Source organism: Gadus macrocephalus, chromosome 14, assembly GCF_031168955.1.
Source record: "Gadus macrocephalus chromosome 14, ASM3116895v1".
In the NCBI taxonomy this organism is placed as follows: Eukaryota; Metazoa; Chordata; class Actinopteri; order Gadiformes; family Gadidae; genus Gadus; species Gadus macrocephalus.
In genome coordinates, this window is record NC_082395.1 from 20,873,035 (window position 1) to 20,889,754 (window position 16,720).

A 16,720-nucleotide genomic window follows, 5' to 3' on the forward strand; every position below is an offset into this window, starting at 1 on the left:
GCGACTTAGTTATTGATTAATGAATGAATAAATACATTGACCTTTAACCGGGTGAAAAGGTCAATTTTTTTTTAATTCAGCATTTATGCAAGATGTATGAGCAGCTTCCAATTCTGTAGGCTACTGCATCATGCATATGATACACTTCAAAGCCAACCACATCCAATCCTCCTTTAATGGACATATTACGCATAGTTTATGAATAAGTAATCTGCTGTCTGCATTTCATTAATGTATCGTTTACTGCATACATACAAAAAAAGGCAAAGTGAATCACAACACAGACTTGATTGAATTGGGAAGGTATTAGAACTGCACTGCCCAGGTATGGTGTTAGGGGTCTAAATGACATCATTTTGGATGATATTCTGATATTCCTAGGTTACAACAGGAATACATCGGCAATACAATCAAAACCCAAGAAGCTTCAGGTACCGGTAGGGTCCGACCGATGGAGAAACCCCGCCCACCATCTTGAGGCTGAGAAGCAGTGGATTTCTTTGTAATATTAGAGAATTAAATAATGCAATAATATATTATCGTGCAAAACACACCACTGATTTTCAGCCTCAATTTTCCATTCCAACATTTTTTTATTTTTTTTTATTTATCTTCATATTCCCTAAAAATACAATTATGTATTACAATGCAAAAATAAGCATACGTTTTAAGAATTTGAATAGAACCTTAAAACACACAAGTAAAATGTTCAGCACTGGTTGATCTGTTCAGTGTGGCTTATAAAAATGTTGTTTTTTGTTACAATGAGGCAATATATTTCATAATATAACATCCAAGAAAAGAATGACATGAGACATTTGGTTTGAGCTAAATGCAGCTGTTGTGCAGAACACCCTTCCAGACATATTCATATTTTTCTTACCTTTTCTGACAGGACTCTACCACTACCATGTTTATACAAACCTTCAATGTTTTCCTTTGTCCCCTTTTACGGTCAAATTGAATGCTAACAGGTCTGGTAGCCAACCTAACTGCAATAGGATGAAAATAATGTCTGAGAAAAATATGAATTTTCCATGAGATAATTTTCTTATCTCATGGAAACTTTCCCATTTCAAAATAAATGAATTCCCTCCCAGAAGTTAAACATACACGTAATAAACACGCATGTATAAACATTCATAAATAAACATATGCTTTGCTTTTTGATTTTAGAAAACTTGATATAATGCTTTATTAACGCTTCAAATACTGTTATCATTTGCTTTGATAATCAATACCATTCACATACAATTTTTAACAGACTTTAACCATCTTTTATCTAAAAAAATTCTTAGAGTATCTAGAGTCTAGACAAAGCTCCATTGCTAGCATTAGCAGTATGATACGGATCTCCATATTCATATCACGCTGACCTCCAGGTACCCCCCGACATCGTGCACGTCGCAGCCCAGCAGGTGGCCCAGGCCGTGGGGCATGAAGACGGCTCCCAGGCGGACCCCCATCATGTCCTCCACGTTGCCCTTCAGGATGCCCAGCTTCAGCAGCTCCTCCAGGTGGGTTCGGTCCGCCAGCAGGTGCATGTCAGCCCACTTCACCCCTGGACGTGTCAAAGGCCCCCTAGTTATAAGGTGCGCCTTCTCGGGCACATTGAACCCTTGAAGATGTTATTTTATGAAGTAGTCACACATGTAATTAAGTAATTTTATCAACAAAAATATCCGGAAAAATTCTAATCTGCATGGATTAATGTCTCAGTCAAGTCTCATAGTGCTTTTCAAATGGACGAATGAAGAGCTAAGAAGCACCCCTATATCTTCATAAGACACAGACGGCTGACGATTTGGTTGCCTCTCTTCTCTTCTCTTTTGACCTCTTTCATTCACAAGGTGTTCTTCACCCATCATCAAACTAGCCATAAGGTTCTTATTCAACGTCATGCTGCTATGTCTCAAACATTTTTGATAATAATTGAGCATGCATTTTAAGTTTAACTAAATACTAGTTTGTCTGTGTCAATGTGGAGGTTTGATTCATTAGTTAAGGTTCTGCTTGAGAAAGGAAACCGTTGGACCGTTGATGCCTAGACACAACCTCAGTCGTACACTAGGACACAAGTGAGTCACCTTGCTTAAGGGCACTGGAGCAGCATTTTTAAATGTCCTATGTTCCCCAGATGCAGGTGTACGATGAGTGACGCATCCCTCCTTTGGCGAGCAGTAGTGCTGGAAGAGACTGCAAGGAAATCAAACACAAAAGACACACAGAATAACATGAGACCCTGGATGTGTATTTCAGCAACCAGAAGCTTCAAGCTCTTGATGTCGACTTTCTACTTTGTTTGCCTATCATTGAGTAGGTCCTACCATTTAGATTACACCGAACACTACACAACAAATAGATGTTTGTTCTATATTCATGCGCATGCACAAACACACAAATACACACACACACACACACACACACACACACACACACACACACACACACACACACACACACACACTCACACACGATAATAGCAGTGTCAGGTTTAAAGGAAAAATAAGAGTAAAGAAACGGCAGAGGATAATTGGCAGAGCGATGCCCTTCCTTTGACCGTGTGCTTTTCAAGAAAGCGTTAAGCGTAGGTGCCCTGATCATCCACGGTAAAGCACATCAAACAGTTCTCTGTGACTCTCCACAGAGCACAGGAAGCCCAGCAGACCGCCGTGCTGAGCAGGCACCTCCTGGTTGTGTTTCACAAACACCACAGAGCCCTCCACAGGCTCTCCCAGGGCCCAGTGCTGGGAGGGGAAATGAAACTGGAGAACAACATTAGAAAAAAAATATATATATATCGCCTGACGACTGCACCTACTAGTTTTTTTTTATTAAAACATTACTCCCATGTCACCTCCCAGGCTTTTTACATCTGAGCCGTCGCGTTCAGTGCTATTTCATGTAGCTGATGATGTTCTTTGAAATGCATTTTTTTGAGTGACCCAGGGATGACATTGAATCTTCGTTGGGATTGTTACGGCCACAGTGCTGTGGGCGGGGGTGTCGGCTTCCCTCTCTCGTCTCACTCTCCAAGTCCCCCCCCTCCCCCTCTTTACCTGAGTGGGGATTGCACCTGAGGAGACTCAATTCAATTAAATGCAATATAATTCTGTGTGGAATGTCAATGATTAATGTGTGGACAACAAACCCAATATTTGTTCATTTATTTGATGTGATTCAATATAAGTCAAAAAAATATGTTTGTTTTCGTAACTGTGGCTGTGTGGCTACCCACCTCTCCATTTCGTTCTCTTTCTGACTGAGATTTTCGTTTTAAGACAGAGTTTCACGTTCATGTTCACAAAAAACAAGTATGGGCAAAGGGCTTTGTTTAGTTTGAAGAATTAAATGGATGTTGTGAAAGTCGTGAACGCCATGGCTAGAAGCGATGGTTCTAAGCCGCAATTAAAACTTCCCAATGCAGCGCTAATGTGATGCTCTTTAAAGGTGTTTTGTATGTGAAATCAACTAAAAAATATCCCTTATTAAACATCCCTGGGAGTGCCCAGGGCAGTCACGGAATTTCAGTCATTGGACTGAATTATGCATTAAAAAATACTCCATACTAAAAATACTTATGCAGAAACAACATACTGCATTCAGGGCACAGTGACAGCGACTGGATTCAACTGAAAAGTGATGACCTTTACTAGATGAAACCAGAAGCCTCAGAATCTCCTGACTCACTAAAAAGGAAGAAGCAATACAAGCTAGTTGTCAGGTCACACCACTCGGTCGGATGACCTGTATAGATACGCCTGTATAGATGAAACCCCTATGTTGGGGACAAAATAATGTATAAACACACTGCACGATATTATGAATATGGATGTGCAACCAAAATCTTTTGTATACTGTCTAAAATTAATTGGAACTCATAGGCTTCAACCCTAAATCGGATCCAACGTTTTTGTGGGCTTCACTGGAGATCCTGAGTGTGTAGCGCATGATCTCCAGCTCCATACCAGTCTCGGTCACCCGGCTGAAGAAACAATCAGAGGTCAGCAGGCCGCATGTGTTCATGCAACTGGTGAACCACAGTCAAGGCTGAGAGCTATGATGGTTTGGTTTTTACATTACATTGATGGAGCAACTGACAATAAGAGCATTGAACCATGAAGATATAACCCAAAACGTTCAAGACTCATATGAGCAACCTGTTGGTAAGGGTTTCAATATAGAAACAAAAGATAGAGAATTTTATGTTTGTTGTATTTTGCTATGTGAGAGGAATATTATGTTAGCGTGAAATGGTTTTAAGAACCATTACCAATGATTTTTTCTTTTAATAATAGTGTGATCACTTCAACTTAGGATACATAGTTTTGAATTATTCTGAAATCCCAATGAATTGAGTTAGAATACGATCCTGGGTTATTCAATGATACACCTTGAGGAGATAAGGCCCGCACTCTTGTGGTTTCTCTGTGAGCCTGTCAGCCATTCCTACTGATAAGAAGGTGCACTCTCTCAGTATCTGATCTGAGAGTGCATGAGACTGCATCAGCACTCCAGATATCAGGGATCCATGAACTATAGACCTTCAACACAGCCCAGAAACCAGAGAATGAATATGATTCAAATGGGAGACTGTGGTTAAAGATGGGAGCAGTGACAACAACGGCATTTTAAAGAAAATACGCATGAAGAAAGATGGATGAATATTTCTTTGTAGCTTGTTTGCTATGATGTGTATTTTGTCATAAAAACACAGACACACACACGGAGACACACAAACGCAAAAGCACACAGACACACAAACGCAAAAGCACACACACACACACACACACACACACACACACACACACACACACACACACAAAGACACACATACACACACACACACACAAAGACACACAAGCACAAAGACACACATGCACAAAGACACACACACACACACACACACACACACACACACACACACACACACACACACACACACACACACACACACACACACACACACACACACACACACAAACAAATACACACACACACACACACACACTATCAAATTATTATGCTGGGGTGTATTCAAGTGAAAGAGTACCATCTGCTCTCTGCCTTCATGGATTCCCACAATGTGTGTCTGGGTAACAGACCTCTGCTTTGTAGGGCTCAAGCACTTTTATCCCACAGATCTAGAATCAGGGGGATAGAATGTTCTCTCCGTCAAAGTGAAACAGGGAACCAGAATCACCCGTTCACTCAAGTCTCTGGCGTCCTAAGCCCTGTGTTCCCGGGTTTAAAGCCATCGCTATTTCCCCACTTCTTGCCTGCTAAATATCATGAACTCTTTCCTCCGAGTGGACTGTGGAGGAATTCAGATGAGCATTTCTGAATATACAGATGATACGGTACAATATCGACGAAAGCAGAACGAAACAGTATGTGTTCAGAACTATTATCTTTTTCTCGCGTTCAAAATCTTTCCCGAGACCTTTCTGGATTGGACGAGAGAAACTTTAGCTAGTACTGTACTCTTTGGGTTTTCTTTGATCTGTGACCGAATGTGTTCCACGTCGCTTGTCTTGCGTTGCTGGTGTAAACAAGGAATTGCTATTTTTTATATTTCTTGAACGTAAGGTAAATGTACCCTGACCAGCTGGATGTCAGAAAACATCCACCTAGCTCCACCCAGCTTCTTCAGTTGGAGATTTGAAGGCGGATAGAATACTTAAAGTAGATGTCACCAGGTCAATGTCTCTATTGATTATGTTTGATAGTGTTTGGTATTGAAACCTGAAGTCAACCTGAACCTCACAGACATTATTTGCCCATGATAACACCACTATAATATGTATAACATCACTTTCGCAGACATTTTTCCCATTCCTCATGGCTGTTACAGAGGCAAGTGTGTCACCTTTGTTTTCTTTGTGATCACACATTCAAGGCACAGAGAATTACAAATGAGAACCTGTACTCCGGTTACCAGCAGGGTTGCCAATGTAAGCCGGCTTGATCTAGACAACACACAATGTCCATTAAAGACCGCTGTTGGAGATGAGCAGGGAGAGTTCTATCAAGTGATTCTGGCCACCGGGTGTGCCTGAGAAGCATTCCTCCTTATTTCAGAAAATGTCAATTGATCTGGAGAGCCCAGAGCCTAATGCTGGGGACACACAGGCTGGCACGGAGCCCATTACAGCTCTGTCTGAGAGGTGGGGGGGGGGGGGGCTAGGACAACACACACTGCTCTTCACTGCACACAGGCCCAAGCACGAACACACAAACGGGCACAACCACATGCACATACACACACACAAATTCCCCTTTGGGAAGCTCGGGAGATTGCGAACAGGTCAAATCGGACATGAGACCCTTAAATACAAAAACAAAGATTGAAGATATAATTAATTGGAGGACATGATAAAAGTGACAGACAATACTAGCCATGGTGGATCTATGTATTTCCTCATATAACAATGAATTGGCAATTTAAAAACAGCCGTGTTTAAAAAAATGCTGACTCACCATTCCACGATGACTGGATGCAGTATGGTGTTGATTACTTCAAAGCTGGCGGAGAAAAGGTGACACAGTTAGCACCAACATACGTACATATGTGACAGCTTCTGAAGCGTATGTTGTTTTATGTTGAAAATATGTAATCGCACATTTCTAAGGAAATAATTCCAGCTATTGGCAAGGATAAAACCATTATCCTGCCATTTATATGAACTCACAAAGCCTGGCAAAACCATTAGTCTAATCAAATTTGTTCCAAAATGAAGGTAATCACCCGCAATCTGTATGCATAGTAAAAGTCCCCCAGAAGCCGTCTGAACAAAGCACGATTACATTAATGAATAATCATAGGAATGAATAATTGGGGCCATGTGAGGCAGCAGTTATTGCCTTCAAACTGAGAGCTTCCCAGCCGCTTCCCAAGGTCAATGTTCCCCCAGAAGGTCACATAGCAATGTGAGCGGGACGGCTGGATCCAGGCTGATCAGTGTCTGCAATCTGAAAAGGTCGGGATGCAGTATTTAGTGGAGCTCGACGGATATATTGCTTGTCCGATTTTATCTGCCAATATTCGCCCTACACAGATAGATCGGTATCCGCGTGTATGCTTACCGAAATGCATGTGAAAACTTTATCTGAGCAAATCTATGCAAACACTCGGGACACCAACAGATTTACATTGGGTTCTGTGTGACGGATGGTAGCTCCTCTCCATACAGTTAATTTGTTCCTTTAGTTCATGATTTTATTGTGATGACGCCTGAATCATTGCTTGAGGGTGATTAGCAAATCCCAAAGAGCTGCTACGACCACAGAATACCACAATATACATCCAATATTTACCGATATATCGATATCGCCAGTTTTTTTACTCACTAATATCAGTATCGCGTCGGCCACTAAGATGCAGTCGGTTGGGCCTTAGTACTTAGAAGGCAGAGTTATTTCACTCACAGAGTATTACCCGTCTTCATTTTATTATCTCTGTACATCTTCTGTACATCAAAACTCAATAACTCAAGTACTTACTTATTTGACTTAAGTAAACGTCAAATGACATTGACAGTCATTATTTTTCAGTTAGTTTTGTGAAGATAAATGAAAAAAACGCAGGTCGTCAGCAAGGAAAAATGAAAGCAAAAGAAACCGCACGTGCCTTTAATATCCAGAAACCATTGGCTTGAACTAGCTCCTTAACCAATAACGAGATGTCATAACATTAATTAAATAAAATCAAGGAGTATATTACTGCAAGAACAATTTATTTTAATGAACACCTTTAAAGAAATGAAATTGACTTTTATGTCATGTGTCATTAAAGTAATACCGCCAGGCTTTTAAGATTCTGTTTCTGCTCCTCTTAGATGTTTGATAAAAAAACGAAGAGACGGGTAGTTAAATAACAGGAGATGATTGAGATCACTAATGTACAGAATTAATCACAGTGCAGATATTCAAGAGGCCTTCCAACCCACTCACAATTGTAGTTATGATATGGATTCAGCGTTTGTATGGAACCACTTCATTTGGACCATACCACCATTTCAACACCAACACCAGCTATGAACTTAAGTAGGGATGGGTGGATTTCACCTTTAGAAACAGCCCTACAGAGACACAGCAAGTTTATGGCTGGCTAACCTTAACTTTAAAGTTCAGATCCTGGGAAAATGTCAGCCAACACAAGTGGACCAGAGCAGAAGTGATGACTTCCCTAGACTTACATCACATGGACTTACATCAACAGCATATTTCTCTTTGAAGTGCTCCATGGGATAGATCCTGTCAACACAGAGATAGAGACTAGTTAGGTAAGGAAAGACATAATTTCTTGGATCAAAAATAGCGAAATTTTTTGAGTAACTCATACAATTTGATGAAGATTGCAAAGATGACTCTTTCCAATTGTTTTAAAGTTGGTGCATTATATCCAGACACAATGTTGTGCTGCATATAACTTTTCATTTGCTCAATGTATTGAACGTGTTGTAGACATTTTGAAACGGACCCAAAGCAAGCGAGTCAGTGATGGCTGCTGAAGATAGCATCTTCACATTATGAAAACCATGGTTTACTCTCCCATCGATGGCATAGCTCTCAGCCAGGTTGGGGAAAAAGAGGCCGGATTCTCCTGTTTATGACCTCAACAGCACCAAAGAAATCAGCCTCGGTGAGTCCAGACGTCCATTGGAAAATTACTCATACAGCGAGAAGGAGAGGTATTGAAGTACACTGATTCCACTACCTTTGATTAAACAATCAATCAATCACAATTGATTGCATGGAATAGTATGTCTGGTACTGATTAAGACATGTATTTTTCCCCCATATTGCCAGAACATTTTGGGCAAGCTCAATATCACATCCCTGCTCTGCACAAAGGAAGACAAAGATAAAGTGTAGCTGATCAGCCTGGCCACTGACACTTTCTCCTTTTGGCGAGGACCGATTTAGAATAATTAAATCTTTCCCTCCTCCATGCGTGAAGTATGAGATCTATTCCCCCGACGGAGAGACCTCGCTGAGGCAGCAGGGCGCTGGAGGTGGAGGCTAGGCCTAGGCGCCAGACGGGAAGCCTCCCACCTGTCTGAAGACGTCGTCCGTGTCGGTGCAGTACCGCTGCTTCTGCTCCCCGCCCTGCAAGAGGACCACCGCTCCTGGGGGCGCTCCGGCGGCACCCAGCCCCTGGCACAGCCGACGGCGGTTCTCCGCAAACAGTTTGGCAGACACCCTCAGGGTGTCCTTCCCCAGCCAGTAGGTGGGCCTGCCAGGCAGCAGACAGACGTGGACCACATGTAATGACTGGTAGAGTGGTAGCGGTCACAGTCAAGAGCGAGAAGAACAACGTTTCCAAATAATTATAATAATCCTGATGCCGGATTTCTAAGTTCTACCTTCTGCTTTGGCAGACAGCCCAAAGAAAAATGTTTTGAATAAAGCTATTTTCAACCTCAAATATATTTTTAGACACTTACTTACATTTTACTTGAATTCAAATTCAAATGATTAACTGTTGACTTCATCTCCCCAATGTTGGATGTAGTAGGCTAGATGAGTGATTTGGGAGATCAATATAGATTAATAGGGTGAATGGGAATTAAGATGTGCCAAATGTCGTCATAGCCGAGAGAAGTTATGAAAAAATGTAAAGTTTAAATGTAAATCACCAAAAGTAATAATAGTAGTCAATAAACAGTCAATAAATATTCTTCAGCAAAATCAGGATTCTACAACCAAATGCATTAAATCGTTTTAAAGAATACATTTTCCACCAGGTGTGAGTGTGATTGGCCGTTACAAGCCGTTTTGAAAATCTGCCTCTTCTGACATCACAAGTGGGCGTCTCCACCTAGATGTGTGACGGAGAGATGAGCAACCTTTGCTGCAGTCCACTGGGTAGGCTGGTAGACTGATCTATCCAGCACACATTTAGTTTGACATCCCCTCTTGTGATGTCGGAAGAGGCAGATTTTCAAAACTGCTTGTAACGGCTAAACACAGTAACACCTGGATGTATATATGTCACTATTAAAAGGCGCTGTAGGTTCAATTCGAGAGTTCGTATAGTTGAAAGATCAGAACAGAGCACGATTTTGTAACGTAAATAACGCAAAAAACGTCCCTGTTCTCTCTGCTCCCTATTAACGGTTTTTTTAAGACGCATAAGAAGTCTTCGGATGATCTTTTTGATTGACGATAAAAAACATAGGGGTCTATCATCTTCAGCTGATCTTTTCCATTTCGTACACAACCTGGCTGAAGACGGATCCTCCCGAGTTGCTCAAGGGTTGCAGGGCGGCGGTGGCGTCCGAACCCCGGGGGACGAGGCCGGCGTCCGCGTCGGTCGCCCAGGGGATCCTCGCCGTTCTCAGGGCTTGGAACCCCGAGGAGGAGGGGAGGATCCCCTCTCTGGGGGTCTGCCTGCAAGGTACCGCAGAAGAACACCGCCAGGGGGGGCGGGTTGGTGAGGACGGCTGATGCTAACCTGCTAAAAACGGGGGAGAAAGCCTGAGTGTTACCACGCTCCTTGTTTAAAGGTGACAGCTTGTAACGGTTATCACACTCACACCTGGTGGTATAATATGTCCCCTTTAAAGGTGTGATCAAATGTATATATTTGCATCATCCATATACTTGAGATTTTAGAGCTAAGCTTATTATTTCAGCTAATATATCACAAGAGCTCGCAGCTGTTATGATATGCTGATTATTCAAATGATATATATTCATAAACACAAAGTGATGACAGAGTCTCGTGGTAGATTCACGTGACAGGGACGTCAGGTGTTTTTTTTGAGAAGACGTCAGCTGACCAGTGGTTTAACCCATAAGGATGTGAGGACCAACGCTAGCAGAAGGCTTGAAGGGTTGTTTTATATTACTAGCACATACTTACTAATAATTATATCACTTGTAAATATTTACCAGTTATTATAACGGATAAAGCTAGAGCTATTGCTTTGCACCTATTAAGCAGTCTTGATTATATTGAAATATATTGATGAAGAAGAGGTATTACAACAGAGGAAAACTGGACCCCATAACCTGACTCAAAGTGATGAAATACAATTTTAATTGTAATCTCTGTCCATTGAATTCAGGATCTGTCTCACTTACACACACAAGCACACTCATATACACGTTCTGTTTACTGCAGTCATACAATGTAAACAGTAGGGGGAGATGCAACTCTCTTTTAATAAAGTCGTTGTGCAAGACTGAAGTTCAACGCCATTTATTTTGAGTATACCCAAATGGCACAAAACAACTTGAGCAAGAGACTGACCATATTTGTCTGTTAGGGCTTATTGAAAAAAATATAAATATTAAAGAAAAGAAAATCATAGGCCTGGCGTACACTGTGACCAAAGTGTAAGACTCAAACGACCCCGTATGAACAATATGCTGCCGCAAGACAATTCATTATTACAATGCATTGTTGGAAGAAAACAACAATCCATTGCCCTTGCTTGACAAGGGGACAGAAACTATGTCTGTGGCAAACTTCTCCCATCAAGCCTAAATAATTTGAGGCGCACACCAGACGTTCAGTCTGTCCTTCGTGTCTTGTCCCTTGCCTTTTTTATTTTTTTTTCACATTTACCTATGAAATAGGAATATATTAGCCCCCCTTCCCCCAACTGAGAATGGTTATCATCACTTGGCTGCATGATGGCCTATGCTTTGGATTTAATAGGAAAAGTCTGCCCTTGTTTTAAAGGACTTCACAATTAGCAATGAAAAACAAATGAACTGTGGGCTATGAAATATGATTATCGAAGCTCCTCAGATTTCCACCCGCGTCATCGCTGCTAAATTACGCTGCTGGCGCTTTTAATTAACGCGAGTCTAATTTAATTTGAAAATAGTCTTCATAATTCTACCCAATACTGATTGTGTTAATATTAGCGGGAAGGGAGTGCTCTGAACAGAATGACAAGTCTGATTGGAGAAAGACCTACTTCATATATGTAGGCTAAATTAACGCAACTGAGCCATGAGACGTATATATGCCTATAACGTTTCAGATGTCAGGAGACTCATCTGTCCAGCTTCATACCATAGGGTTAGCTTAGCACAGGAGGTAGAGTGGGTTGACTTTTAAACGGTGGGTTGCTAGTTCAATCCCCGCCCCCCCCGCCCCCCCCTCTCTGAGTGTTGAGATGTCCCTGAGCAAGACACCGCACCCTAACTTCTCTCGACGAGCTGGCTGTCACCTTGCATGGTTGACTTTGCCATTGGTGTGTGAACATGTTGATTAACTTTTTTAAGTCGCTTTGAATAAAAGCGTCAACACAATGCACAATGCAATGCCAGGCTCCAAGCATGTGGTCTCTCTCTGGTCCGTCAGGTTGGACTCTCCCGTCAGCGCCCTGCCCTACGTCCGTCATTGAACCCTCCACCCAGTGTCCCGCACCACCCTGATGAACCAGCGAAGTGACCTACCTCCAGGGCGGCAAGGGCAGGTCGGCGCTCCGTTACGGGTCACAGACCGGTCCGTGGCTTAGGGGCAACCAGAGGAAAACAAGCCAATGCCGCTGTGGAGAGCAGAACCAATTCCCCGGCATCCCACATGTTTTATCTCCAAAGCCAGCTGTAAGTTGTGGTGATACACTTTAAACGGCAACGCTTTGAACTCAGAACTTTACTCCTGCTTAGGGGCTTTTGGACTCACAGATTTACGGCGGAGGGAGGGATGCTTTCAAAGACGGTGGCACACAGAGGAGAAACCAAGCCTACACGCGTAGGCCAGCCGGGTAGCACACAGTCCGGGAGGATAAACAAACCGATGTGTCTCTCAGGCAGACTGATCTGGAGAAGCAGGAAGCTAATTGTTTCTGTTCCTAGGCGGTGAACGTGTGATAACGAGTTGCATGCTCGAAGCATCCACGTTGTCACTCTCATCCAATATTGTTTTGATGTGAACTTGGGAAGTTTATCCCTGCTGATAACTTTATGTTATTTACCAGAAAGACACATTAATCATTCATAAGTAGATACTAAGTTAGGTGCATTGTATGCTAGCTGAATATACGTGTTGTTCTTATTCTCCGACCACAAAGAACAAAGAGGACAGAGAGCTGTTGTTTTCACTGTCGTAGGCCTACCACATGTGTCCAGACTGCAGGTGAAGACCAATGTTGGATAACTAGGCAGTGAGTTAAGAAAACTTTAGAGCGAGGAAACGTGTTAAATTGGCTCGGTAGGAGGCGTGTTGCAGGCAAAGCGGACCTCATTAGGCACTCCTGCTGCAGACATGTTGCAATTACCGTGTCTCCCGCTCCCAGCGGTGATGAAGGCCCACATGTCCGTTCAGACAAAGGCGAGCCACAGAAGAGGGGGAGAGGAGATGACGGACCAGTCAAGGCTTTACTTCTCCTGCTAGAATGGTTCTAAACAACAGTCATGGCTCCAGTCCTGCTTTCATTAAGGATGAAACCCGTTGACCCGTGGTCGTTGAACGTTACACTGGACAGAAAATCTGAATTATTCTCTCACTGGAAGACCTAAAGAAGTTATTATGCATGCCTTTTTTTGGGGGTATTTTCAACGATGTGTAGTTATTTAGTCTTGGTAACACTTTAAAATAAGGGCACATTAGAGTAACCAAACCCTAACCAAACCCGACCCTAACCCTTACACAACCCTAAAACATCCCCACTAATCCAACCCTAACCCCTTTGAAACAAATGAAAAGACAAGCCTAACACTAAACCTGATGCCAATGCCAACACTTATTATGTCATGAACAAATGTTAATTAATGGTTCATTCATGCACCCTTTTTGTACGTGTTACCCAGACATTGTATGATCCAGGATGTGATCTTAAATAGACCGCGCCCTTCTCTCTGGTCTCAGTCTTCACGTATAGCAGCATGTTCCTCTACGATGAGGTGTAACTGTCAACAAACACACATAATCACCTGTCTGAGATCCATCTCACCTTATGAGTCGCAGCAACACAAATTAACCATCAAATGAGGTTACACAGATCTGTGCCAAATCGCCTTGTGTCTCAGGACTGATAAATGGATATGCATTTATGTTGACATGAAACTTTTTAAACCGCGTACTTAGAAAACTGAAATGTGAATCCACAGTTAATACACTTTAGTGTTGTTTTTTCAATTGATAATTGCAGTAAGTGTATAGGAGCTTGAGATCTACTCTGGCAATTACACACTGATAGTGGCTAATTTGTAGTCAAGCACCTCCGTTTTGCCTCCTTTGCATATTAAATGTTCATTCTGTTTGTGCATTCTAATTTTGATAAATAGCCAAAGCAATAAGCAAACGGGGCGAGCGAAAAACCCATTTTCACCAAATGTGATTCGATGACGTCAACTTGGGATGATAAAGACGTCTGCCGTTTGAAGGTCGTCAATCTCCTCTCCCTTCTAATTCTTTGTTTAAAAAAAGGATTAGCATGAAGAAAAACTTATTTATTCACCACCTTCATACAGAATCGTTGCTTAAAGTGCTTCACAGAACATTACAGAACCATTTGCAAGGTAACATTACAAAAGGGTTTGTGTGTGTGTGTGTGTGTGTGTGTGTGTGTGTGTGTGTGTGTGTGTGTGTGTGTGTGTGTGTGTGTGTGTGTGTGTGTGTGTGTGTGTGTGTGTGTGTGTGTGTTGAGGTGTGTGTTTGATTGCTTGCGCGCGTGTTTGTGTCTTTGTATGTGCGTGATTGCTTGCATCTGTGCGTGTGATTGCCTGCGTCTTTGTGTGTGCGTGCACGTTTACGTATGTGTATGTGTATGTTTTGTAAAACACCCATTCACAGGCATCAATAATGCAGCAAACACAGAAAGCTACACAGAGCTTCTGAGGTTTGGCACAGACGGGCTGATTGCCCTTGTTCCACCACTAGACGACCATCCTTCATACCGAGTCGGCCCGTCCTCTGGCTCGCCCCATGGGTGCCACACTGGTGGCACCAATATGATGTGCCGATTCCCATCCATCTGCCGCGGTGCCGGCGAGCGGGACGGATGTGTCACCGGGGGTTGACTCTGCTTGTTTCCATCTTGTTAATATCCCTGGGAGGGGGCGCGCTGCCGCAGCCACCCGGCCCGCCAGCCCGTGAGCTCGGGAGACCGGAGACAAGATAAACATGGACTTTAGAAGGCAGTGGAGACCCGCGCCGCACCGTGAATAACCTTGCGCGACGGAGGCAGCGGACAGGCGGGGCTCGTCTGCTGCCGCTGCTACCTAGGCAACGGGCGCCAGGCGACTGATTAATGCGCGGCCCCAGCGCTGCTCTCATCGCTATTGAATTAGTGTCACCGCGTAGAGCAAAGAGAGAACTCATCGGATAACCTTCCTTTAGCCAGGCAGGGCGACTAAAAATACGGGTTTGCTTGGCACAATGTAGGCACAAGGTTAACTCGAACTTACGTTTTACAGTGCTGCGGTATCGAAAGGTAATGCTGCCACCGTTCCCTCTGTGATTTGCTCTAAACTTTCGAACAAATCATTCCTTTAGAATCGAGAGGAAAGCACAGGTCTTCTGGTCGCAAACCTGCTCCCTCTGCCTATTAGGCCGGTTAGGCCCGTCGGACGCTGTGGGCTCCACAACTCAACCCGACAGCTGTTCACAATGGCTTCATTTTCCCAATAACTTCAACTGTATATGATGGATGAGTGTGTGTGAGAACTGTAGGTCAGAACATATACCAGGAAACTTTACCTCAGAAATGAATGCTCAATGTTAAATTCACACATGCTACGTAGGATATAGAATTGATATATGGATTTTAACAAAAGCATCTCAGAAGCTAGTCACAGTAATATAGAGCATTCGTTATTAGTCGTTGTTGCGTGTACATTTTTGTTGTGCCTGGGGGTCCAAATTTATTCAGTCTTAACCTTTGACCCGAAGGAATGGTTAACAAGTAAAACCTTAACTACTTCAGGGTGTTTTTCTGTTAAAGCCTTTCGACAAAATACAAATAATCTGACACCCAAACACACACACACACACACACACACACACACACACACACACACACACACACACACACACACACACACACACACACACACACACACACACACACACACACACACACAAACACACACACATACACACACAAAATTCTGAAAATGTGTTTGCCAAATCTTTTTTGTAGAGAAGACCCATTTCTCTGTAGATTTGCTGTTGACATTCATTTGTCCGTAAATGAAACGGTTTATAGAAAAATACTCACCAAGTGCCTATCATTGTTATACCAGTTGCATACAATTTTTTGAGGTTTGAGCAACCCAACAACTAAATTGAACATTTTCAATTTGCGGGCTGAGTTCCATGAGAGGATAAGGACAAGTGTTTATTGTTCTTGTTCCAGTGAGGGAGCTCAGCTTTAATCAAACAATCCTGCATAATGAATACACTAACTCAATCAAAATGCATGACAAGACTTGGATCCTTAAACATAAAATGAGTGCAGTGGAGGGGTGAGCAACTGCACAAAAACACTCTGCTCACAACAAACCACCAAGGAGCTTCCAATGGGCACTCTGACCTTCGAACATGCGAACGCTGTGTTTACGTCGGGGGTGGATTACGGTTGTTTGACTGAGGAATGAGTTCCCCGGGCGCAAGAGCTCGCCTGATCATTTCCGGAGGGCTTCAACACAGATTGCATAGAGAAGTCATTGAAAGGTTAATGTCTCTGGCTGCATGCATTTCAAACAAGTTCAACAATCCTCCTTGTGTTTCGTGTTGAGGTGTGGGTCCACG

General features: G+C 42.8%; 1 protein-coding gene and 1 long non-coding RNA gene across 3 annotated transcripts; both read right to left on the reverse strand.

Annotated features, from left to right (window-relative positions):
- Positions 1-701: 701 nt before the first annotated feature.
- On the reverse strand, positions 702-1,573 carry LOC132472101 (xaa-Pro dipeptidase-like). Its single transcript, XM_060071556.1, has 2 exons — positions 1,377-1,573; positions 702-992 (listed from the first exon to the last, which is right to left on the reverse strand). Exons 1-2 carry the CDS (start codon positions 1,542-1,544, stop codon positions 927-929), a joined length of 234 nt encoding a protein of 77 aa, XP_059927539.1. The 5' UTR covers positions 1,545-1,573; the 3' UTR covers positions 702-926.
- A 395-nt stretch (positions 1,574-1,968) lies between these two features.
- Positions 1,969-9,689, reverse strand: LOC132472410 (uncharacterized). Of its 2 annotated transcripts, none has more exons than XR_009529066.1 (4): positions 9,058-9,689; positions 8,199-8,256; positions 6,481-6,972; positions 1,969-2,196 (listed from the first exon to the last, which is right to left on the reverse strand). It is a non-coding gene; the product is annotated as an uncharacterized LOC132472410 (long non-coding RNA). The 2 variants fall into 2 exon arrangements; XR_009529065.1 differs by lacking the exon at positions 1,969-2,196 and adding an exon at positions 3,744-3,985.
- Positions 9,690-16,720: the final 7,031 nt, after the last annotated feature.

Coding starts and splice junctions, on each gene's coding strand:
- LOC132472101 (XM_060071556.1), bottom strand. CDS start 1,544: ATGCACCTGCTGGCGGACCGAACCCACCTGGAGGAGCTGCTGAAGCTG. Junction 993..1,376: donor ATGTCGGGGGGTACCTGGAG/GTCAGCGTGATA, acceptor ATCCTATTGCAG/TTAGGTTGGCTACCAGACCT.